The sequence below is a fragment of the Amia ocellicauda genome, chromosome 8 (assembly GCF_036373705.1).
Source record: "Amia ocellicauda isolate fAmiCal2 chromosome 8, fAmiCal2.hap1, whole genome shotgun sequence".
In the NCBI taxonomy this organism is placed as follows: domain Eukaryota; kingdom Metazoa; phylum Chordata; class Actinopteri; order Amiiformes; family Amiidae; genus Amia; species Amia ocellicauda.
In genome coordinates, this window is record NC_089857.1 from 5,067,074 (window position 1) to 5,085,188 (window position 18,115).

At 38.5% G+C, this 18,115-nt stretch overlaps 2 protein-coding genes across 4 annotated transcripts in view; one reads left to right on the forward strand and one right to left on the reverse strand.

Moving 5' to 3' along the window:
• The first annotated feature begins 2,477 nt into the window (after positions 1–2,477).
• ccnh (cyclin H) lies at positions 2,478–10,920 on the forward strand. Of its 2 annotated transcripts, XM_066711882.1 has the most exons (10): positions 2,478–2,690; positions 3,288–3,408; positions 3,676–3,798; positions 4,106–4,179; positions 4,416–4,626; positions 5,082–5,245; positions 5,382–5,449; positions 7,587–7,692; positions 10,371–10,431; positions 10,538–10,920. In XM_066711882.1, exons 2-10 carry the CDS (start codon positions 3,292–3,294, stop codon positions 10,574–10,576), a joined length of 963 nt encoding a protein of 320 aa, XP_066567979.1. In that variant the 5' UTR covers positions 2,478–2,690; positions 3,288–3,291; the 3' UTR covers positions 10,577–10,920. The 2 variants fall into 2 exon arrangements, with proteins under 2 accessions (XP_066567979.1, XP_066567980.1); XM_066711883.1 differs by lacking the exon at positions 7,587–7,692.
• Positions 7,920–18,115, reverse strand: part of LOC136755358 (ras GTPase-activating protein 1) — a 43,120-nt gene continuing 32,924 nt past the window's right edge. Inside the window, exons 16-26 of one of the 2 annotated variants that reach the window (XM_066711879.1) lie at positions 17,889–18,061; positions 17,561–17,720; positions 16,214–16,356; positions 15,633–15,748; positions 14,977–15,063; positions 14,465–14,532; positions 14,233–14,321; positions 13,980–14,057; positions 13,386–13,520; positions 12,987–13,066; positions 7,920–9,138 (exon numbers count right to left, since the gene is read on the reverse strand). In XM_066711879.1, the coding sequence (XP_066567976.1) occupies positions 9,090–9,138; positions 12,987–13,066; positions 13,386–13,520; positions 13,980–14,057; positions 14,233–14,321; positions 14,465–14,532; positions 14,977–15,063; positions 15,633–15,748; positions 16,214–16,356; positions 17,561–17,720; positions 17,889–18,061 (1,178 nt within the window). In that variant the 3' untranslated portion in view covers positions 7,920–9,089. Of the gene's footprint in view, positions 9,139–12,090; positions 13,067–13,385; positions 13,521–13,979; positions 14,058–14,232; positions 14,322–14,464; positions 14,533–14,976; positions 15,064–15,632; positions 15,749–16,213; positions 16,357–17,560; positions 17,721–17,888; positions 18,062–18,115 lie in introns of those variants that run through there. The other variant, XM_066711881.1, reaches the window with a different exon arrangement.

Genomic DNA, 18,115 nt, shown 5'->3' on the forward strand with positions numbered 1-18,115 from the left:
AGATAGTGTGTCTGTGTGTGTGTGTGTGTATGTGTGTGTATGTGAGAGAGAGAGAGCGATTGTGTGTGTGTGTGTGTGTGTGTGTGTGTGTGTGTGTTATTGTGCAGGGCTGCTGTGCCAGTGTGTGTGGGGGAAAGTGTGCATTGTATATGTGCTGCTCGTGATGGTAAGAGGAGTTCTTTACAAAGGTGTGAGGTGAGTGGCACACACAGAAGGCTGAGGCTGCCATGTTGTTCAGGCAGAAAGCCATAGGGGGAAAAGGCCAGTTATAAAATGGTTGCTTTCCTTGTGAGCAATTGTCAATGACGTGCTTCTCCTGCGGAAACTGCAGACTTCACAAAATATGTGAAACAGGACATCAGAAAAGTCCTTTTTTTTTTCTCTAAAAATATATTTTTTGGCACTCAAAAACTGGTAACACTGGTTACGTTAGATAATTTACTTAAGCTTTAAATTAATATGATTTTAAAAGAATCCTATTGCTAATTGAATTTTATTTAAATAATGTACATTTTTTATCCTACAATATAGAAGAGTAAATCACTGCATTCAGTTATTCATTATTTTATTTTTTACATAATGGTTTCCTTATTATGTACATGATACAGTTCAGTATTTGTCAGTCCCAGAAGCTACCAATAATACTTTAACAAATACCTGGATATTTGTATTATTAATAGTACTATTGTTGTTGCTGTTGATGTATATATTTGAAACAACGTAACTGTGTGGGGCTTGAGAAAAAAGCAACAACTTCAAATCCAGACTCTGCCAAAGGTTACAAGTCTGTTCTCCTTAGTCAGTTGTCTGGCTTCTAATTTGCACATCTTTCCAAAACTACTTCTTTTGTGATGCTCCAGAGAGGAACTGGCAAAATGTCCCAGTTGAGTTTCACGATTAAAGTTCAAAAACTTGTTGAGAGTGCAATTCGTCCACGTACAGCACTTAAGACTGTTTTTTCCCCCGTTTTAGTGGAACCAGTATTCATCACTTTACCTGACCTCTCTCTCTCTCTCTCTCTCTCTCTCTCTCTCTCTCACACACACACACACACACAAACACACATTCTTTTTTCTGTCTTTCTCTCTCTCTCTCACTCTCTCGGTTTCTAACACAGCCAATAAGGGATAGATTCCCGGATTTGTCAACCTCCTTGTGCTCGGGCCCAGAGATACAGATAGAGACAGCGTTCATTACACCTGCCTGTCAAACTCCCAATCAAAGACCCATTGGATATGGAAGGAATATTTTTCAGGCTAGGCAGTAATTACAGCAGGGCCACATCATCATTAAAATGGGATTTCTCATTCCTGGAGTGGCTCATTGTGGCTTTTATTCTGCAGAGTAAACTGACAACAAAAGCTGACGCCCAGCATACTGAGATGCTTACAGTACATCAGAAACATGATCTTCAGAGTTTGTACTTCTCTTTCCCATCACCGCTTCAGATTAGATCAAGTTTGCCAAAATCTGCCACGAATACACTAATCCATAAGAAAAGGAGATATACTAAAACTCTTAAAATCAGATAATACTTAAATATTCAAGAAATCACAGTATGAATTATTTGGCGGACAAAACGTACAACATTAGTGTGTGTGTGTGTGTGTGCGCGTGTGTGTGTATGTGTCTACACTCAAACACAAATATCTATTCAATTGAACTAAAAGTAAAAGGTGGGGCAGGGTTAAGAGTAAAATGAAACCATTGCTTTGAAAGGACAATTTTACATTTACACGAGGTACAAGATATATGAATATTGAATATTAATATATTGAAATAAATCACATGATGGGCTCCTTAAGTAAAAAGCTTAGACACCACTTATTTTCAAACACAATTTACTCAGTTACCATGATTTAACAATGTGGGACAAACACCCAAATACCAGTGCTGTCAAAGCATTGCTGGGTAGCCTAACTGTTCATATACTAATTAATAGAAAATTAACTAAATTATATAGTTAAGGAGCTGGCTTCATGAAAGAAATACACAGGGATCAGCTTGGTAGTAATTGTCCCCTGCACAGGAGAAGGAACAAGCTAGGATACTCTCAAGGTTAGTTGACACCATGTTAACCTCCTGTCATGTGTCTCTGTGGCCACTGGGTGTTACTATTTCTCCTAGGAGTAGCAATGTATTTTAATCTTTTTGATTTGATTTGATTTCATTTGATTTTAATTGTAAACCTTTAAACATAGTAGTATGTATAATGTAATGTGTATAAAGATAGGAATAGGCATAGTCACAATTATAGTTATCTGTGGCGCCCTCTCCGATGTACTTACCTTTTCTGCGATAAACATTTCGCTCATAGTAATTTACAGGATTGAAAGAATAATAATGAATGAATACCCTATCCCTGCTAGTTTACATACATACATACATACATACATACATACATACATACATACATAAAATTACAATACAAAAATGCGCGTTTTTCGGGATTATACGGTAGTGTGTCGTCATCAAAAATGGAAGGACCCAAAGCTGTCTATAAGCAGTGCCTGATGAACATCTGAATATGCTTGAAAAATACCGCATCTTAAGTTAATAATTATTTGTATCAAGCGAAAACTGAAACAACAAACACGTTTAAGACTTTAGCCAGTTTTAGTTTCTTTATTTAAATAATTATAATAAAGCAAGTTTTAGCCTTAATAGAAGGTCACGTCGCGAAAACTAAGGTAAGAGAGTAAATCAATGTAATTGAAATTACAGCCTCTTTGTTTGCGAATGAAACAAAAATGTTAAACAAAAATAGTATTTACTTATATTAGCTCAATATTTATGCATGTGTATTGTTTGTTTCGGTTGAAATCATGCTCCCTTGGCAACTACTTTTTTGCATTGTGTACATTTACCTGAGTGATAATGCACCAAAGCTAAACTGACACCATGCTTTATTTTTCTTGTTGGTTTAGACGTATTGAATTATAATCGAATACCGAGCCCTTCCTACGTGTTGCTATCACAGCATTGCTGTTAATGTGTTGATTTAGATTCTCGTATTGTATGATCTGTTCTACCTCAGGAACTCATATTATAATCAACACCACTATAATGTTAATCGCAGTTTATCATCATCACCCTTTTGACTGAGAATGTAATGTGCATGGCAAGCACTAAAACGTCCCCATAATAATCCTTATTATTACCCATGTGGCACTCCCTCATTTGCCCTGTCCGGCAATTACTGGTCAGTTGTCCAAATGCACCTTCTGCACTGTAACTCTAATGCAAATCAAGGATACAAAAGTAACGTTTTGTCTGGGGATTGGCAGGGACATGTATCACAACAGCTCTCAGAGGAAGTTCTGGACGTTCCAGAATGAGGATTCTCTGGAGCGGCTGAGAACTCAAGCAAACCATTCGTTCCACTCGAAGGTCCAAGCGAGTGGGAAGGTAAAAAAGCGCCAGACATGATAGAGTTTATGCAGTATAATATCCAAAGGCTTTGTTTGATATGTATTTTCAGTAAGTTTTAATTTTATACAAAGGGATAAATATAAAACATGTTCCATTTACCAAATGATGTGAATGTACAAACTGGAGAGGGAAGGAAGGGACATTGGATCGTCACTTGTAATGGTCTTGAAATGGTTTATTTGGTTGACAGTCTTACTTATTCCATGTTCTGTTCTTATCCTCTTCCTTCTGTTTTCTGGACAGTTTGTGCTGATGGAATCTGTGTTTCTGAATGCCCGGGAGGAGAACGTGCTGTTTAAGCACTATGAGAAGAGACTTCTGGATTTTTGCACCGTTTTTAAGCCAGCAATGCCAAAATCTGTTGTGGTAATTCTTCCAACTAGAGAAACACCCAGACAATGATATGACAGCTTTCAGAAAATCAATAATTCAAAAGCAGTGATGCTGTATTTGTGCTTCGAGGGCTTTTTATGCATATTTGACTCTTAATGTGATCCAAAATGTATTCAATACGTGATCAGGAGGGGAAATGGTGAAACAAACAATGATAGAAGGTTATTAATATGAACTATGCCTTCTAAAATAGAGCCTTTGAGGAATCGTCTGCTGCATTAACTGTCTTTGTGTGAGCTTTAAATGTTACATTAAAGTATGTTTTGTATTTTGTTATTAGGGTACAGCAAATATGTATTTCAGAAGATTTTACCTGAATAATTCATTAATGGAGTACCATCCGAGGGTTATCATGTGAGTCTCTTTGATTTTTCCACTCTGCTTTTGTCACATTTTTGTCTGATATCTCGGATGGAAAGCTGTATTGAAACTGAAATGTTAGGTCTGTAGAAAGGCAAACTTCATACTTCATTATGGTTACTTATTACAACGCCACATACTTCATTATTAAGTTTACAATCTTTATATGAATGCAGTTGTTTAACAGATGCTTTCGTTGTCTCAGTGATGGCTGTGGTTGTTCTCATCAGGCTGACCTGCGTGTACCTGGCGTGTAAAGTGGATGAGTTCAATGTGTCGAGCTCCCAGTTTGTGGGGAACCTTCGAGAAACAACCGCCGGCCAGGAGAGGGCGCTGGAGCAGATCCTGGAGTATGAGCTGCTTCTCATTCAGCAGCTCAATTTTCATCTGGTGATCCATAATCCCTACAGACCCCTGGAAGGTTTACTTATTGACATGAAGGTACCAGGAGTGAACAGATCACAGCCACTGACACCACTCGGGATTACATGCGTGTAAATAAATAATGACTGGGCTGGGACGATCTTGACTATGAAGCGGTTATGGCTGGTTACACATTTAAAGAGTTTGTTTGAATGTAAATTAAACCAAAAATGAATCAATTGAAATGTAAAGTAGCAATTAATACAGAGTTTACATTTTAAAATTGTAATCTAGTCAGGATTAAATTGCAGCAGCTCATGTCAGCTCTGAATCACGTATCGCATATATAAAGGACAATCGGGCATCTACAAAACTTATTCTGAGTTCTCTTGTCTTTCAGCAGTGGCACTGACAGAACCTGTAAACTTTAACTTAACGCCAACGAAATGTGTGTTTTTGCCTGCCTGCAACCGTTCCTACCTCTGAAGCAAGTCTGAACCCGAGTCGTTGACCGTGTTTGACGCCTTTTCCAGACTAGGCATCCCAATCTGGAGAACCCGGAGGTCCTGAGGAAGGCGGCAGACGATTTCCTGAACCGCTCCGTCATGACGGACACCGGCCTGCTGTTCCCTCCGTCCCAGATCGCCCTGACAGCTATCCTGCACAGCGCATCCCGGGCAGGCCTCAATATGGAGAGGTCTCCGTTACTTTCATACACAGAATTTGTGTCAAGGAAACTGCTTGATGTGATTTTTGACACCTACTGTTTCTTATATGTATATTCAAATTGATTTTCTTGTGTAAGGAATATATTTTGACCCTTTTCATTGCAGTTATCTGACCGAATGCTTGGGAATGAAGGACAAGGAGAAGCTTTCACAGACGATAGATGCAATGAGAAGTAAGCAGCCTTGCTGATGAATGAATGCACCTGATGAGCATTTTGATTATTTTAAGCTTGGGTCAATTTGGTTTGTGAGGTAAAAAGGAAGGCAATTGGCTTTTGGACATTTTTATTTCTGCAAATATGCTCTTTGGAAGAGAAGGATAAGCCGAATCTGCAAAGTTCTCTCTGATTTCTGGGTCTTTGTTGAAGGGGACTTCATTTAGTGAAGGAATTGGGGGTTGTAGAGCTGTGATAATATTATTTTATTTAATTATAGGAATTATTTTATTAATTCTCTAGGACAGGACACCCAGTTGAATATGTTACTGCTATTTCAATTTAGCCACTGGAGGGCAACCTTTCATTTCAGTGAAGGGTTTCATTTGTAGAATGAACAGTGCTACAAAACCAGTTCGAGTTACGTGGACTCTTTGGTGTCATTTCACCAGATTAGTAACCCTGTTGCATTGTGGGGGAGATCCTCAGTATGTACAGTGAGGGGGGGAAAAAAGTATTTGATCCCCTGCTTATTTTGTACGTTTGCCCACTGACAAAGAAATAATCAGTCTATAATTTTAATGATAGGTCTATTTTAACAGTGAGAGACAGAATAACAACAAAAAAATCCAGAAAAAAAGTTATAAATTGATTTGCATGTTAATGAGTGAAATAAGTATTTGATCCTCTATCAATCAGCAAGATTTCTGGCTCCCAGGTGTCTTTTATACAGGTAACGAGCTGAGATTAAGAGCACTCTCTTAAAGGGAGTGCTCCTAATTTCAGCTCGTTACCTGTATAAAAGACGCCTGTCCACAGAAGCAATAAATCAATCAGATTCCAAACTCTCCACCATGGCCAAGACCAAAGAGCTGTCCAAGGATTTCAGGGACAAGATTGTAGACCTACACAAGGCTGGAATGGGCTACAGGACCATCGCCAAGCAGCTTGGTGAGATGGTGACAGCAGTTGGTGCGATTATTCGCAAATGGAAGAAACACAAAATAACTGTCAGTCTCCCTCGATCTGGGGCTCCATGCAAGATCTCACCTCGTGGAGTTTCAATGATCATGAGAACGGTGAGGAATCAGCCCAGAACTACACGGGAGGATCTTGTTAATGATCTCAAGGCAGCTGGGACCATAGTCACCAAGAAAACAATTGGTAACACACTACGCCGTGAAGGACTGAAATCCTGCAGCGCCCGCAAGGTCCCCTTGCTCAAGAAAGCACATGTACAGGCCAGTCTGAAGTTTGCCAATGAACATCTGAATGATTCAGAGGAGAACTGGGTGAAAGTGTTGTGGTCAGATGAGACCAAAATCGAGCTCTTTGGCATCAACTCAACTCGCCGTGTTTGGAGGAGGAGGAATGACCCCAAGAACACCATCCCCACCGTCAAACATGGAGGTGGAAACATTATGCTTTGAGGGTGTTTTTCTGCTAAGGGGACAGGACAACTGCACCGCATCAAAGGGACGATGGACGTGGCCATGTACCATCAAATCTTGGGTGAGAACCTCCTTCCCTCAGCCAGGGCATTGAAAATGGGTCATGGATGGGTAATCCAGCATGACAATGACCCAAAACACACAACCAAGGCAACAAAGGAGTGGCTCAAGAAGAAGCACATTAAGGTTCTGGAGTGGCCTAGCCAGTCTCCAGACCTTAGTCCCATGAGAAAATCTGTGGAGGGAGCTGAAGGTTCGAGTTGCCAAACGTCAGCCTCGAAACCTTAATGACTTGGAGAGGATCTGCAAAGAGGAGTGGGACAAAATCCCTCCTGAGATGTGTGCAAAGCTGGTGGCCAACTACAAGAAACGTCTGACCTCTGTGATTGCCAACAAGGGTTTTGCCACCAAGTACTAGGGGTCAAATACTTATTTCCCTCATTAACATAAAAATCAATTTATAACTTTTTTGAAATGCGTTTTTCTGGATATTTTTGTCGTTATTCTGTCTCTCACTGTTAAAATACACCTACCATGAAAATTATAGACTGATCAGTTCTTTGTCAGTGGGCAAACATACAAAATCAGCAGGGGATCAAATACTTTTTTCTCTCACTGTATACCATACATCCTATATTATCATCTGTGATTGTAGGATCTGATTTATTATGATTATTACCCTTATTTAGTTTTACTTATTGCAGGAATTAAAAATCTGATCAAGAAATATGAAGCCCCCAAAATGGAAGAGGTCAATATCCTTAAACAGAAACTGGAAAAGGTCCACAGTGAATTTGCAATGACAAACTCGTAAGTATGTTTTACAGCTGCTGTCATTTGAATTCCCGTTTCTGTACACAGTCAACATTGTCAGTTCATTGTTGATCCATTGGGGAAAGTGATCTGGACTCACTGAGGATCCTATATGAACTTACATTCATACTGAAGTCCAGTATATACCCAGTTCACAATAGAGATGTAGGTATGTAAAACATAGTGGATTTAAAAATCACACAGACACTTATACTTTTTATATATTTTTTTTATTTTTCAGTAATTTCCATTACATTTGTAAGAGTTTCTAATAGCCTATTTAAGGCTTAATTGTGTATATAAAACAAAAACCCAGCAGCATTGTTTGCTTTTAAGATATCAAAAAAAAAAACATTGGCAGTAGCAGACTTAAAAGAGTATATCGTGTATATCTTAAGATATTTCTGACTTGTTGCACATTGTAATATGTATTTTACACATGCAGACATCAGGCTTTTAGCTGTTATAAGTCCTTCGAGGGGCTATTTGTAATGGAAAATTCAAGGTTTTGATGTGAAACAAGTTAGAAATAAAATTGCAGACATGCAGAAGATATAAGCTGCTTCTGAAAACTCTGCTTTACATCCAAAATCCTTAAGAATTAATAGGCCAAGTATGTGTTTGATTATAAAACTGACAGGAAAAACTCAAAAAGTTTAAAATCCTTCTAATGAATTTGCATCGGATCAAACCTGTTATCAGCCATTTTACTGGAGAGTAGTTTGCCAAAATTGAATCGGTACATTTTGGTTCAAATGAATTAAGGCTTGTGTTCTATTTAGTATATAAAGACTATCTCCCTGACTTTTTGTAAAAACGAATTTTTAAACAAACGATTTGTCTAATCCAGCCACCCAGATGAATGTGTCTAGGGCTGGGAAACACATGTGCATTTTGGAATAGCAGTGTAAGTATTGCTAGTAGATTTTGTTAGTGGTTAACATGGTTATGGTGTGCACTGAAATTAGGCTGTAGACTGGAAATCTGATGAATTGACAAGAACAACATTTCCTTTTCCCCAGCTATGAAATATTTGTACATTTTCTCTGTCTTCTGTATTTAAGAAATTCTGAATCACAAATACAAATATTAAAGGTGTAGTGCTACTCTTGCAGAAAATAAGAAAATGGGTGTCGGGTACTTGCAAGTATATTATTGTGTGTAAGCCGGGCTTTAGGCCACAGAACTTCACAATCACGTGTAGCAAACACAAATGCGAGCAAATCACAACTAAACTCTTCAGAGTCCCTGCGGACGACCATTTTCAATGTGTCCGTGTCGGGGTCTCTCGCCGCATTCATCCACAAAGTGAGAATGGCAGATGAGTAAAGAGACAATGATCCGTGTGAAATGTACTCCACCCGTAGATTGACTGCTTGGTTTGTCTTGGTCGTTCACATAACCTGGAGAGTAGTGGGGACAGACATAATTGTGCACTCCGCTCTGAAATGAGAAAAATATATACACCGTTACCGACCACAAATGCCTGCTGTTCTTGTTGCAGAATAACACAAGGTCCCTCATACCCTTTTCTCCTCTTGAAGGGATGTTAGGTCTCCTTGATTTTCAGGGTTTAATCTCATTCCATAATACCATGATGGGAACCTTAAAAGCCCACAGGTTTCTCAATGGATGTACACACTTGGTATTGTAATCCACTCTAATTCTCATGAGTAAATACCTACAACCAATTAACCCAAACATTCAAAATATGCTCCCATCTGTTGTTTATACTCAGATGTGTTTGGACAAGACTCGGGAGCACTTGAAGCAGAACTGCCCAGAGTGACTATATAGCTTTTTTTTCTCATTTTAAAGAAAAGACAACCTGACAGTGCCTCTTTGAAGGAATGTAAATTTGAAATCTTGTCCGATTGATAAGAGTGTTTAAACTTGCCCGTGTGGGGTAGTATGTGACTGGACAGGCCCACTATATCAGCACTCGTGGTCTGAAAACATACCATTCAGAGTGCACAGAGGGGAAGCATTTCCTACTCAATTCCTTTTGCATACACATGAACTGAAATCAAATCATTTTCAATTAATTTCGGCTTTTGCTAAAAGGCATTTTACGTAAACCTTTAGGATGTAAACCTATACATAAACTTGCAGGATATAAACCTATAGGAATGTTAAAGCATCAGGTGATGACAGGCACTTTAAGATCTATTGTACGACAGTTACTGCATGGTGGGGAATGTTAGCATTTTGTTCTATGTGGTGAAGAAATGAAGAATAATATGTATGTAAAAGAATCCTGTATGTCAAACAGATAGGACAACAGTGAAAAGGTGAAAAATGGGAAAACAAGGTCCATTTATTAGTCTACATTTATCCAGATGATCTCAATGTCGGGGAGGGAACGGAGATGGAGGAGTGGAGCTGGAGGGCCATAGTGAAGTACGAGGGTGACGGGGCCTGTACATTGGCACGCTTTTACTTTTTCCAGATTTGATGCATTCTGCTGTATTTATTCAGTGGCACGACATTGAGTGAATTAAGTGTCAGCCGGATTCTTAGCTGCTCATTTGAAAGAGATGGTGATATTCGAAACTGTCCGCTTTTGAAATCTAGAACTAATAATGGATGGTTTCGCACACCAGAGATGGTTTAGTTGAGGACATGAGAAATTCTTCTGCTGCCCAATAAATGTCTATTCCTTGTTGGGGTTTCAGAAAAAGAAGGAAAGGATACGAGGATGATGACCATGTCGCTAAAGAGAAGCTTGTTGAGGAGGTAAATATTGAATGTTGTTTTCAGTTATGTTCCATTTAAACACAATTGGAAAGGAGGAACGGTAGTGCAGGCTGTTTCACAACCTGTGAAATCCCTTGTTTTCCAGGAGCAATGGACAGATGAGGAATTTATGGACTCCCTTTAAAACAAGGAACATACAGCGGCTGATGAACATGAAGACAGGGCCAAGTGTACACTACTACAGGGCTCCACAACTTTTCACATTTGCGTTTCTGTACAGTAATGCATGACCTGCATGTGTGGGAGTTTAATGAATGCTTTTATAAAGCAAAGGGGGCAAATATACAGAAAGTATATTGTTTTGACGAGTTCAACCATTCATGTACTGCTACAAACATTCTTCAATATTTTGTCAGAAACAAACTTCATAAATTGAAATATTGCTGCCTAGGTTTTTTTTTTTTATTATATATATTATTTCCAACTGTAGTTTTCAAATTTTTAAATAAAATATTTTTTTATACATTACACATTTCTTTCCTTCTCAGACTATTAATATGCGTCAGACTGTTTAAGCACTTTGTATAGTTTTTTCAGGACTTCTGCATTGTACATTACTAATTGCAAGGAAGTAAAGCTGAAATTATTTTGATTGAGGTCTGTATTCCCTGGAATTATAATGCTAGTGCTAGAAATCTCACATAAAGCAAAGGTACATGTAGACATGATGCTGCTGTGAATGAGTCGAGTCTTCCTCCCAGTTTCACTTTTAAAGTTTATGACAAAACTATTACTACCATTTGAGGTATACTTTTCTTCAATTCTCATTCAAAGCAATACAAGTTAAGCGGAATAGTGTTATCTATTCATAGCCTGTGCGTGAGCTAAACAGGAAGGATGTCGAACATCAAAGTGGATGACAACCACAGGAAACGGCGTCTGCAATCCAGACGTGTATGAGTAGGACAGGTTCTTACCATTTTTAATATTTAATCCGTTATACTTGTACAGTTTACAAAAATGTCAAATAAAAGGGAGATGGTGACACTCCTGTGAATAAGTAAGTTGCCTTATGTTATTGAGCCCTAATACAGAACACCTGTGGTCTTTGTGGCTGTTCATTTAATCGGTCACAATATCTGGGGTTGTTTTCGCACCTCTCCAGTTTGGGACTTGCTGATCTGCCCAAAACGGCTCTCTTCTTTGGGCAGAACATGAGCTTAGGCTGGGTGCAGCTGTCTAGTGGGGGGTCAGTCTCCGATGCAGCATGGCATCCCATGTGAAAAGGGTGTCATCAGGTTACACACCCAAATGACAGCTGGATTTGCAGTGAAGATGGTTTTCCTTTCCAATCTACTGCTACCAGGCAGGATATTCAGCTGGGTGGGAACTGGACAGCTACACAAACATTAACACCCTTCTGTGTGGCTATGTGGGACTAACATTAGTTGCAATTATTTGTGCATGACATGCCTGCCTTTCGTGAAAAAATGAATAATCACATACACAAGAGCTGACCATGTGACCTCTGTAAAACCAATCACAGACTGTCTGCAGTGAACTTCAATACAAAAAATACTGTAAGGCATGCTGGGAGATTTACATTCAGTATGTATATGGGTGGCTTTGAAACGTTAGAGACAATTCAGGATTTACTTGTATACCTTCAGTATTTTTAAGAAAAACTGACTCGATGTCTACTTTACAAAAGGGTTTAATAAGTGCATGCATTTTTGATACAATTTGTACTATTCAAAAATCTTACTGCTGTAAACATCTTACAAAGTCTTTATGCTTTTTTTGATTGTGTGTCTTGTCCGGCATTAAGGAGTTTCAAGGAAGACTGAACCAAACAAATCAAAAACAAAGTTAGTGGTACAATTGGGGAAAACAAAAAACAAAAAAAAAACAAAAAAAAACAGCTTTTTTTATATATATACTCATGATTCCAGCAAGAGAATTTATTGTCAGATATAAAATAACCATTTCTGAATGAGATCTTTCCTCTCCAAACTGAAAGATTAAAACATATAACTAAATACAATCAGACAGAAAACAGATGGTGTCAGCACTTTTGTATATAATGTAATATCCATAAAAGAAATCGGTCAAAAATTACTGTATAAAAAGCATTATAGCCCATAATCCAGTTATAAGAAAAGCAAGGTCACTGTTGTTCTTCATGTCAGTTGACTTCCCTCGTGTCGAGCAGACAAAGGGGATATACTTTGGCAACTTATGTTAGTCTTCTTAGGTTCACACAACTTTGTTTTGCTCTTTGTGAAGGGAGGCAGTGTGTACCCAAGGCTCACAGAGCACAGAGTTGTCAATCAAATGGAAACTCAAAAATGCAAGGAAACTCTTCCTGCACATACAGCTTAAAAAAGTCACTGGTGCAGCCAGCCAGGTCTAGGTTCGGTTTTTGTGTTTGTTTTCTCTGCTGTTGCTGTTGTTGCATAGTTCACATGGCACAGGGAATGTGGCGGAGGTGTGCTAAAGGAGGAGCAGGGTGGAGGTGAGGCTGGTTTGGGGTGCCAGGTGGTGATGGAGGAGCATGCTGGGTCCCATGTCTAACTCCATGGAAAGGCTACTACCTGTTGCTGTTTGATATCGAATAGTGAATCTGTCTCTGCTGAAGGAGTTCTGTGATCGCCAAGAGCTTTTTCAAGACATGCTGGAAGAGATCAAGGAAGACAATTATATATTTCGATTGAGGATATTCAATAAGATAAGAAACCTGGTGCAATAACGACAAAATAATCACAGTGAATGGTTATTAAAATTAGCTCTTTGAAAAATAACCCCCCCGAAAAGTCTTATCTGTGATTTTGTTTGTTTCATCAGTCTCTACGTTCCGGTAATATGAATCATTTTGTATTTCTGGTATTTAGAGATAAGCGGATGACTTTGGTCACCAGGGGGTTGGGGGAAATGCTTGCAAACATTTGCGAAGGCAGAGATCGTCTCTGATCTTCTCAGAAGCTGAAGCTCACCTGCTGCGGCCCGCGCTCGTTGCTCTGGGTGCGCAGTTCGTCCGAGTGCGTCACGCAGATCTCGTGCAGGGCAGCGAGGTCCCGGGAGAGGTCTGTTCTAAAGTGCTCTGTAGTGTCTGGAAGTTCTGGAACATTCTGCAAATAAAGGCGACGCGCGTGCATTAGCTGAATCACTCTCAGCTTTATGCGATAATTCATAAACTTTTTGATTAAGCGGATGAAATGACACCACTTCATTTATTCAGAATGATCATGACAATGTGATTCATTACAGCTGGTATGAAATAAATCAACAACAAGAAAGTGACTCGATTTCAGTTGACCGGTGCCAGGCAAAGTTTGGAAAAATGAGTCACTAAGCTTAAGAGCCTGGAGGTCAGAAGGAATGTATTTGCGGTTATAAAACACAACTCTTGCAATAGATCAATGCTGGGAAAGGTAGAAGATCCATAAATCTGTAAATAATTAAAATCACAATCCTTTTAGTGGATTCACATTCTGAGAAGTTATAAAATTAACCAAATATATTATGAGTGCGAAAATCATTAATCCACTGGAACAAAAACATTAATTTATAAGTGCTTAGATACTAACCCCCAACTCATCCAAGAACATTATCATTCGATGTCGGTTGTTCATAATGAAGGGATTCACTCCTTCCATGTAAGGTTCCTAAAAAACAGGAGGTTTCCATTGAACACACATTTTATAACAAGGAACAGCAGAATTCATTCACACCCACAGTTTCAGTTGGAAGAGTTTACACCCAATCTTACCTTTAATTAAAAACAAATGTATGAAATATTACTTAAAGTAAACCAGTCCCATGTATAATGGGACCCTTTACCTTGGCACCAAACTCCACTAGGTTCGCCAGGTTCTGCACAGACTTGGCTATGAGAGTGAGAGTCCGAGCCGCTGTGGAAGAGGGGGGATCTGCAGAACAGAGTCATGGGAAACAGAAGACTTTATATTGGCTACAAAACAAACAAAATGAAATGCAAAATAATGCAAGACCTTATATTTGTGTTTCTTAGCAGACACCTTTACCCAGGGTGGCTTAAACTAAGTCAACTTACCAGCAATGATATTGAACATTCTTGGGTTGAGGATTGCAGGACATATCAGTCGCAGGAAGACAAAGCCACTGAGTTGGAGGGGAGACAAAAAAGACATAACAAATATCAACTATACATACATAAAAGCAAGACAAAGAGTCACTTAATGCCAGTACAATTTACAAATTAGGCACTCAAACAAGTAACATGATGTGCATGATATAAAGGTTGTGTCATTTAACCTTTGATAGACAAAAATGTAAGAAACAAGGGTACATCGATTCTTCTGCTATTCTTCCTCATGCATTGATTTGCACAGTATTATTGTTTTTGAAGGGCTCAAACAATTGAATACATTTTAGAAACTCAAGAACTGTAATCTAGCTATAATGTCATTTTACTAATTCCAGAGAACTATATACACTTCTGCAAACACAAAAAAACATAAATGTACACTATAAATCTGCTTTATGACATACTGATTTAAATACAATTATTAAATAATTTTCAGTCACACATATCACACATCTTACCTCACAACTCTGGTCCTCATTGTTGTGTTTTGTGGCCATTTCTGTTGTACAGATTTCTGTAAACATCCATAAATAAACCTCAGGGTCCTATCAAATTAAACAAAAAGGACATTTTACTTTACACAGTATGAAGTTTGTGGAACTGCCAGTTCCTTTACAAGCTAATCATAGTAATAAAGCTAATTAGAATCGAAGCCAATCAAGACACACAGCACTGAGCAGTTGAAAAATTGCAAAAGATGATATTAATATTGAAAGTACCCATTTATTTTCTTCCTTCAAGCCCATCGATCGGGTATAATCAAACTTAAATACTAGGAGTTTTCTACACTGAATTTTTGGCACATTTTAACTTGAAATACATAAAGATTATTTCAATGATGGAAAACAAGGAGTGCATACTTAAAATCATCTGAAATGTGCAGATAATACTCATAGCTATATCAAAAGTAATCTTAATGGTACATGTACAAGGAGGAAAACAAAGTTCACTTAACATTTATTTAAAAACGTAAGAACAGTATTCATTACATAAATCTTCCAGTTGGACTAATTGTGTTTGTGGAATTGCATTTTTGAACATGTTTATAAATGGTTAAAAATACAGAATGGAAACAAACAAAAAACATAGGAGCGTTGTTGTGGTCTCTACTTACGGTGGAAGAATCTCTGCAGCCATGAATATTTTCTCCACAAGTTCTGAAAGGATGTTCAAGAGATGCGCCAAGTTGATGTTCACATCTTCATTCTTCTCCAGTTTGGAAGGATTCAGCTGAAGAGTGTACACACTTTTAGCACATTCATATTCTCCAACAACATGATACGTCTCACCTGGCTGTACAAATGGTGTCAAACTGATTTATAGGAATATGCATGCAATGGAATGGCTGAAAAGAAATGTTAATATGCAAAATTGGGTATTCAAATAATATTGACAGAATTACCTATTTATGAACACAATTGTACTTTGCATATTTCAAAAGCCATCCAAAAAAAAAAAAAAAAGGAAAAATACTAGAAAATACAATGAATTAGTATGATGGTTTCACAAGGAACACTGCTAACACTGACAGATAAGACTGGATTTCAAAAACATGATTAAAGCTGAAAAGCAGTATAAAATATACTGCTGAATTGAATTAAAATAATTACCAGCTACAATTAAAACATGATTTAGCCCTTGTTAGGCACATTCTTTTTTTTGGGGGGGGGAGAAAAAAATAATAAATGATTGTACCTCACACGATTGCTTGCTTTCCATAATTTTCAAGATGGTGTCCTTCAGAGCATGGTGAACAAACGGCGTGGCTGTAGCTTTCATGTACTGCTCCATAAGTGTGCTTGCCAGGGTTGTGGCACGAAAGAGTGTTGTTGCTTCATCTGTACCAGGAAAAAAAATAACACATCAACTTTTTCCATACCATTCACTAAGAGTTGACATGGTATGCAAACAATTACAAAAATCATGAAGCAATGCATGTTCACCCCCTGCCTCGTCTCAGAGCAGAAGGAATGTGGCACAAGTAGGAACATACTGGTACCAGGTCAGTTAGTCTATGGGCAACATTTAAAGTTAAGTGTCAAACCAAATAAACCTGCCCATGAGTGCAAGAAAGAGCACTATAAACAACTGCAGTCAGGTCTTAGATTTAGTGTCCTTTAACACTAGAACACAGACACTATCAAACAGAAGTTTTTCCACTTTGCTGTGTGCAAGTATATATTATCTATCTATCTATATATATATATATATATATATATATATATATATATATATATATATATATATATATATATATATATATACACACACACACACACACACACACACATATATATATAGTCACCTCCAAAATGATTGGCACCCTTGATAAAGATTAGAAAAAAGGATGTATAAAATAACACCGGTAATGAGCTAGGCCTGTATTGTAATTCTCCAACATGTGGAATATATTGTACTGATGATTTGATTAAATCAATCAACACTACACATCTCAAATGATACATTATTTCATTACACAAATTAAGTGTCACAGTTATTGGCAGCCTTGGTTTCAGCAGCCTCCCCTTGCAAGGCTAACGGCACTGAGCCTTTTTCTGTTTTCTGTGTTGTTTATGAGATTGGAGAACACGTTGGAAGGGATCTTAGACCATTCCTCCACACAATCTTTCCAGATCCTTGACATCCTTCGGTCTGCACTGCCCTCTTCAATTCAAACTGCAGATTTTCAATGGGATGCAAGTCCCGAGATGGCCAATGATTTTGTGGTGAATTAACCATTTCTTGGTGGATTTTGATGTGGGGGTCATTATGTTGCTGTAAGACCCACTCACGGCCAAGTTTCAGCCTCCTGGCACAGGGCGCCAGGTTTTTGTCCTGGCACTTGGCAAGTGCCCCAGGACCAGTGGAACTCAAATACCAAATTACTAATGATTTCACTAGTTCAGATGCTGAATTTGACATGGCTATGAATCTGACCTCATTTCAATTGGACCATCAAATTAACTGTTCCTGGTGGCTCTAGTTATATCTAGAAATAATTACAATGGACAATGGAGAAGAAAAATAAAAATAAAAGTTTACCTTCCATGCTTATCTCCCGGTCATTTAGTGTTCTTAGCAGAGGCGCTTCCATCCTTTCGTGACGAAATATTCGCAGTAAAATACTGGCCAGCAGGGTGCGGTCCTGTCCACAGACGTGAGCCAGAGCGTAGATCACGTGAAATTCCTTCAGCACCACCAGCTACATTTGGAAAGGGGGGAGAAATCAAAAAGAGAGGTCATGCCGTGATTTTTTCGAATAAAAGTGCTCTACTCTAACACATTCATATGTGATGACCATGACACGTGCAAAAACAGCCTGCCTTCTCAAGAGGTTCAAATCGCAAAACACAAACGGACTTAGGATTACCTCCTTGAAATCACTGTACTCCTCTTCCGGCATGATCTTCTCCATGGAGTATCTTGCTCGGACCCGCAGGGATCCAGGCTCGATGCCCTTCAGAGGAATGTGGGAACTGAGAGGGAACCACTCGTCTATCGTCTGGCCTTTCTGCAACTTGTTTAACTGGCAGCGCATGAACACTAGCAAGTGTAGAGAGAAATAAAATCAAGTCCTGTACAGCAGAGGGAACAACA

Coding starts and splice junctions, on each gene's coding strand:
- ccnh (XM_066711882.1), top strand. CDS start 3,292: ATGTATCACAACAGCTCTCAGAGGAAGTTCTGGACGTTCCAGAATGAG. Junction 4,627..5,081: donor GTTTACTTATTGACATGAAG/GTACCAGGAGTG, acceptor CGCCTTTTCCAG/ACTAGGCATCCCAATCTGGA. Junction 5,246..5,381: donor GCAGGCCTCAATATGGAGAG/GTCTCCGTTACT, acceptor TTTTCATTGCAG/TTATCTGACCGAATGCTTGG.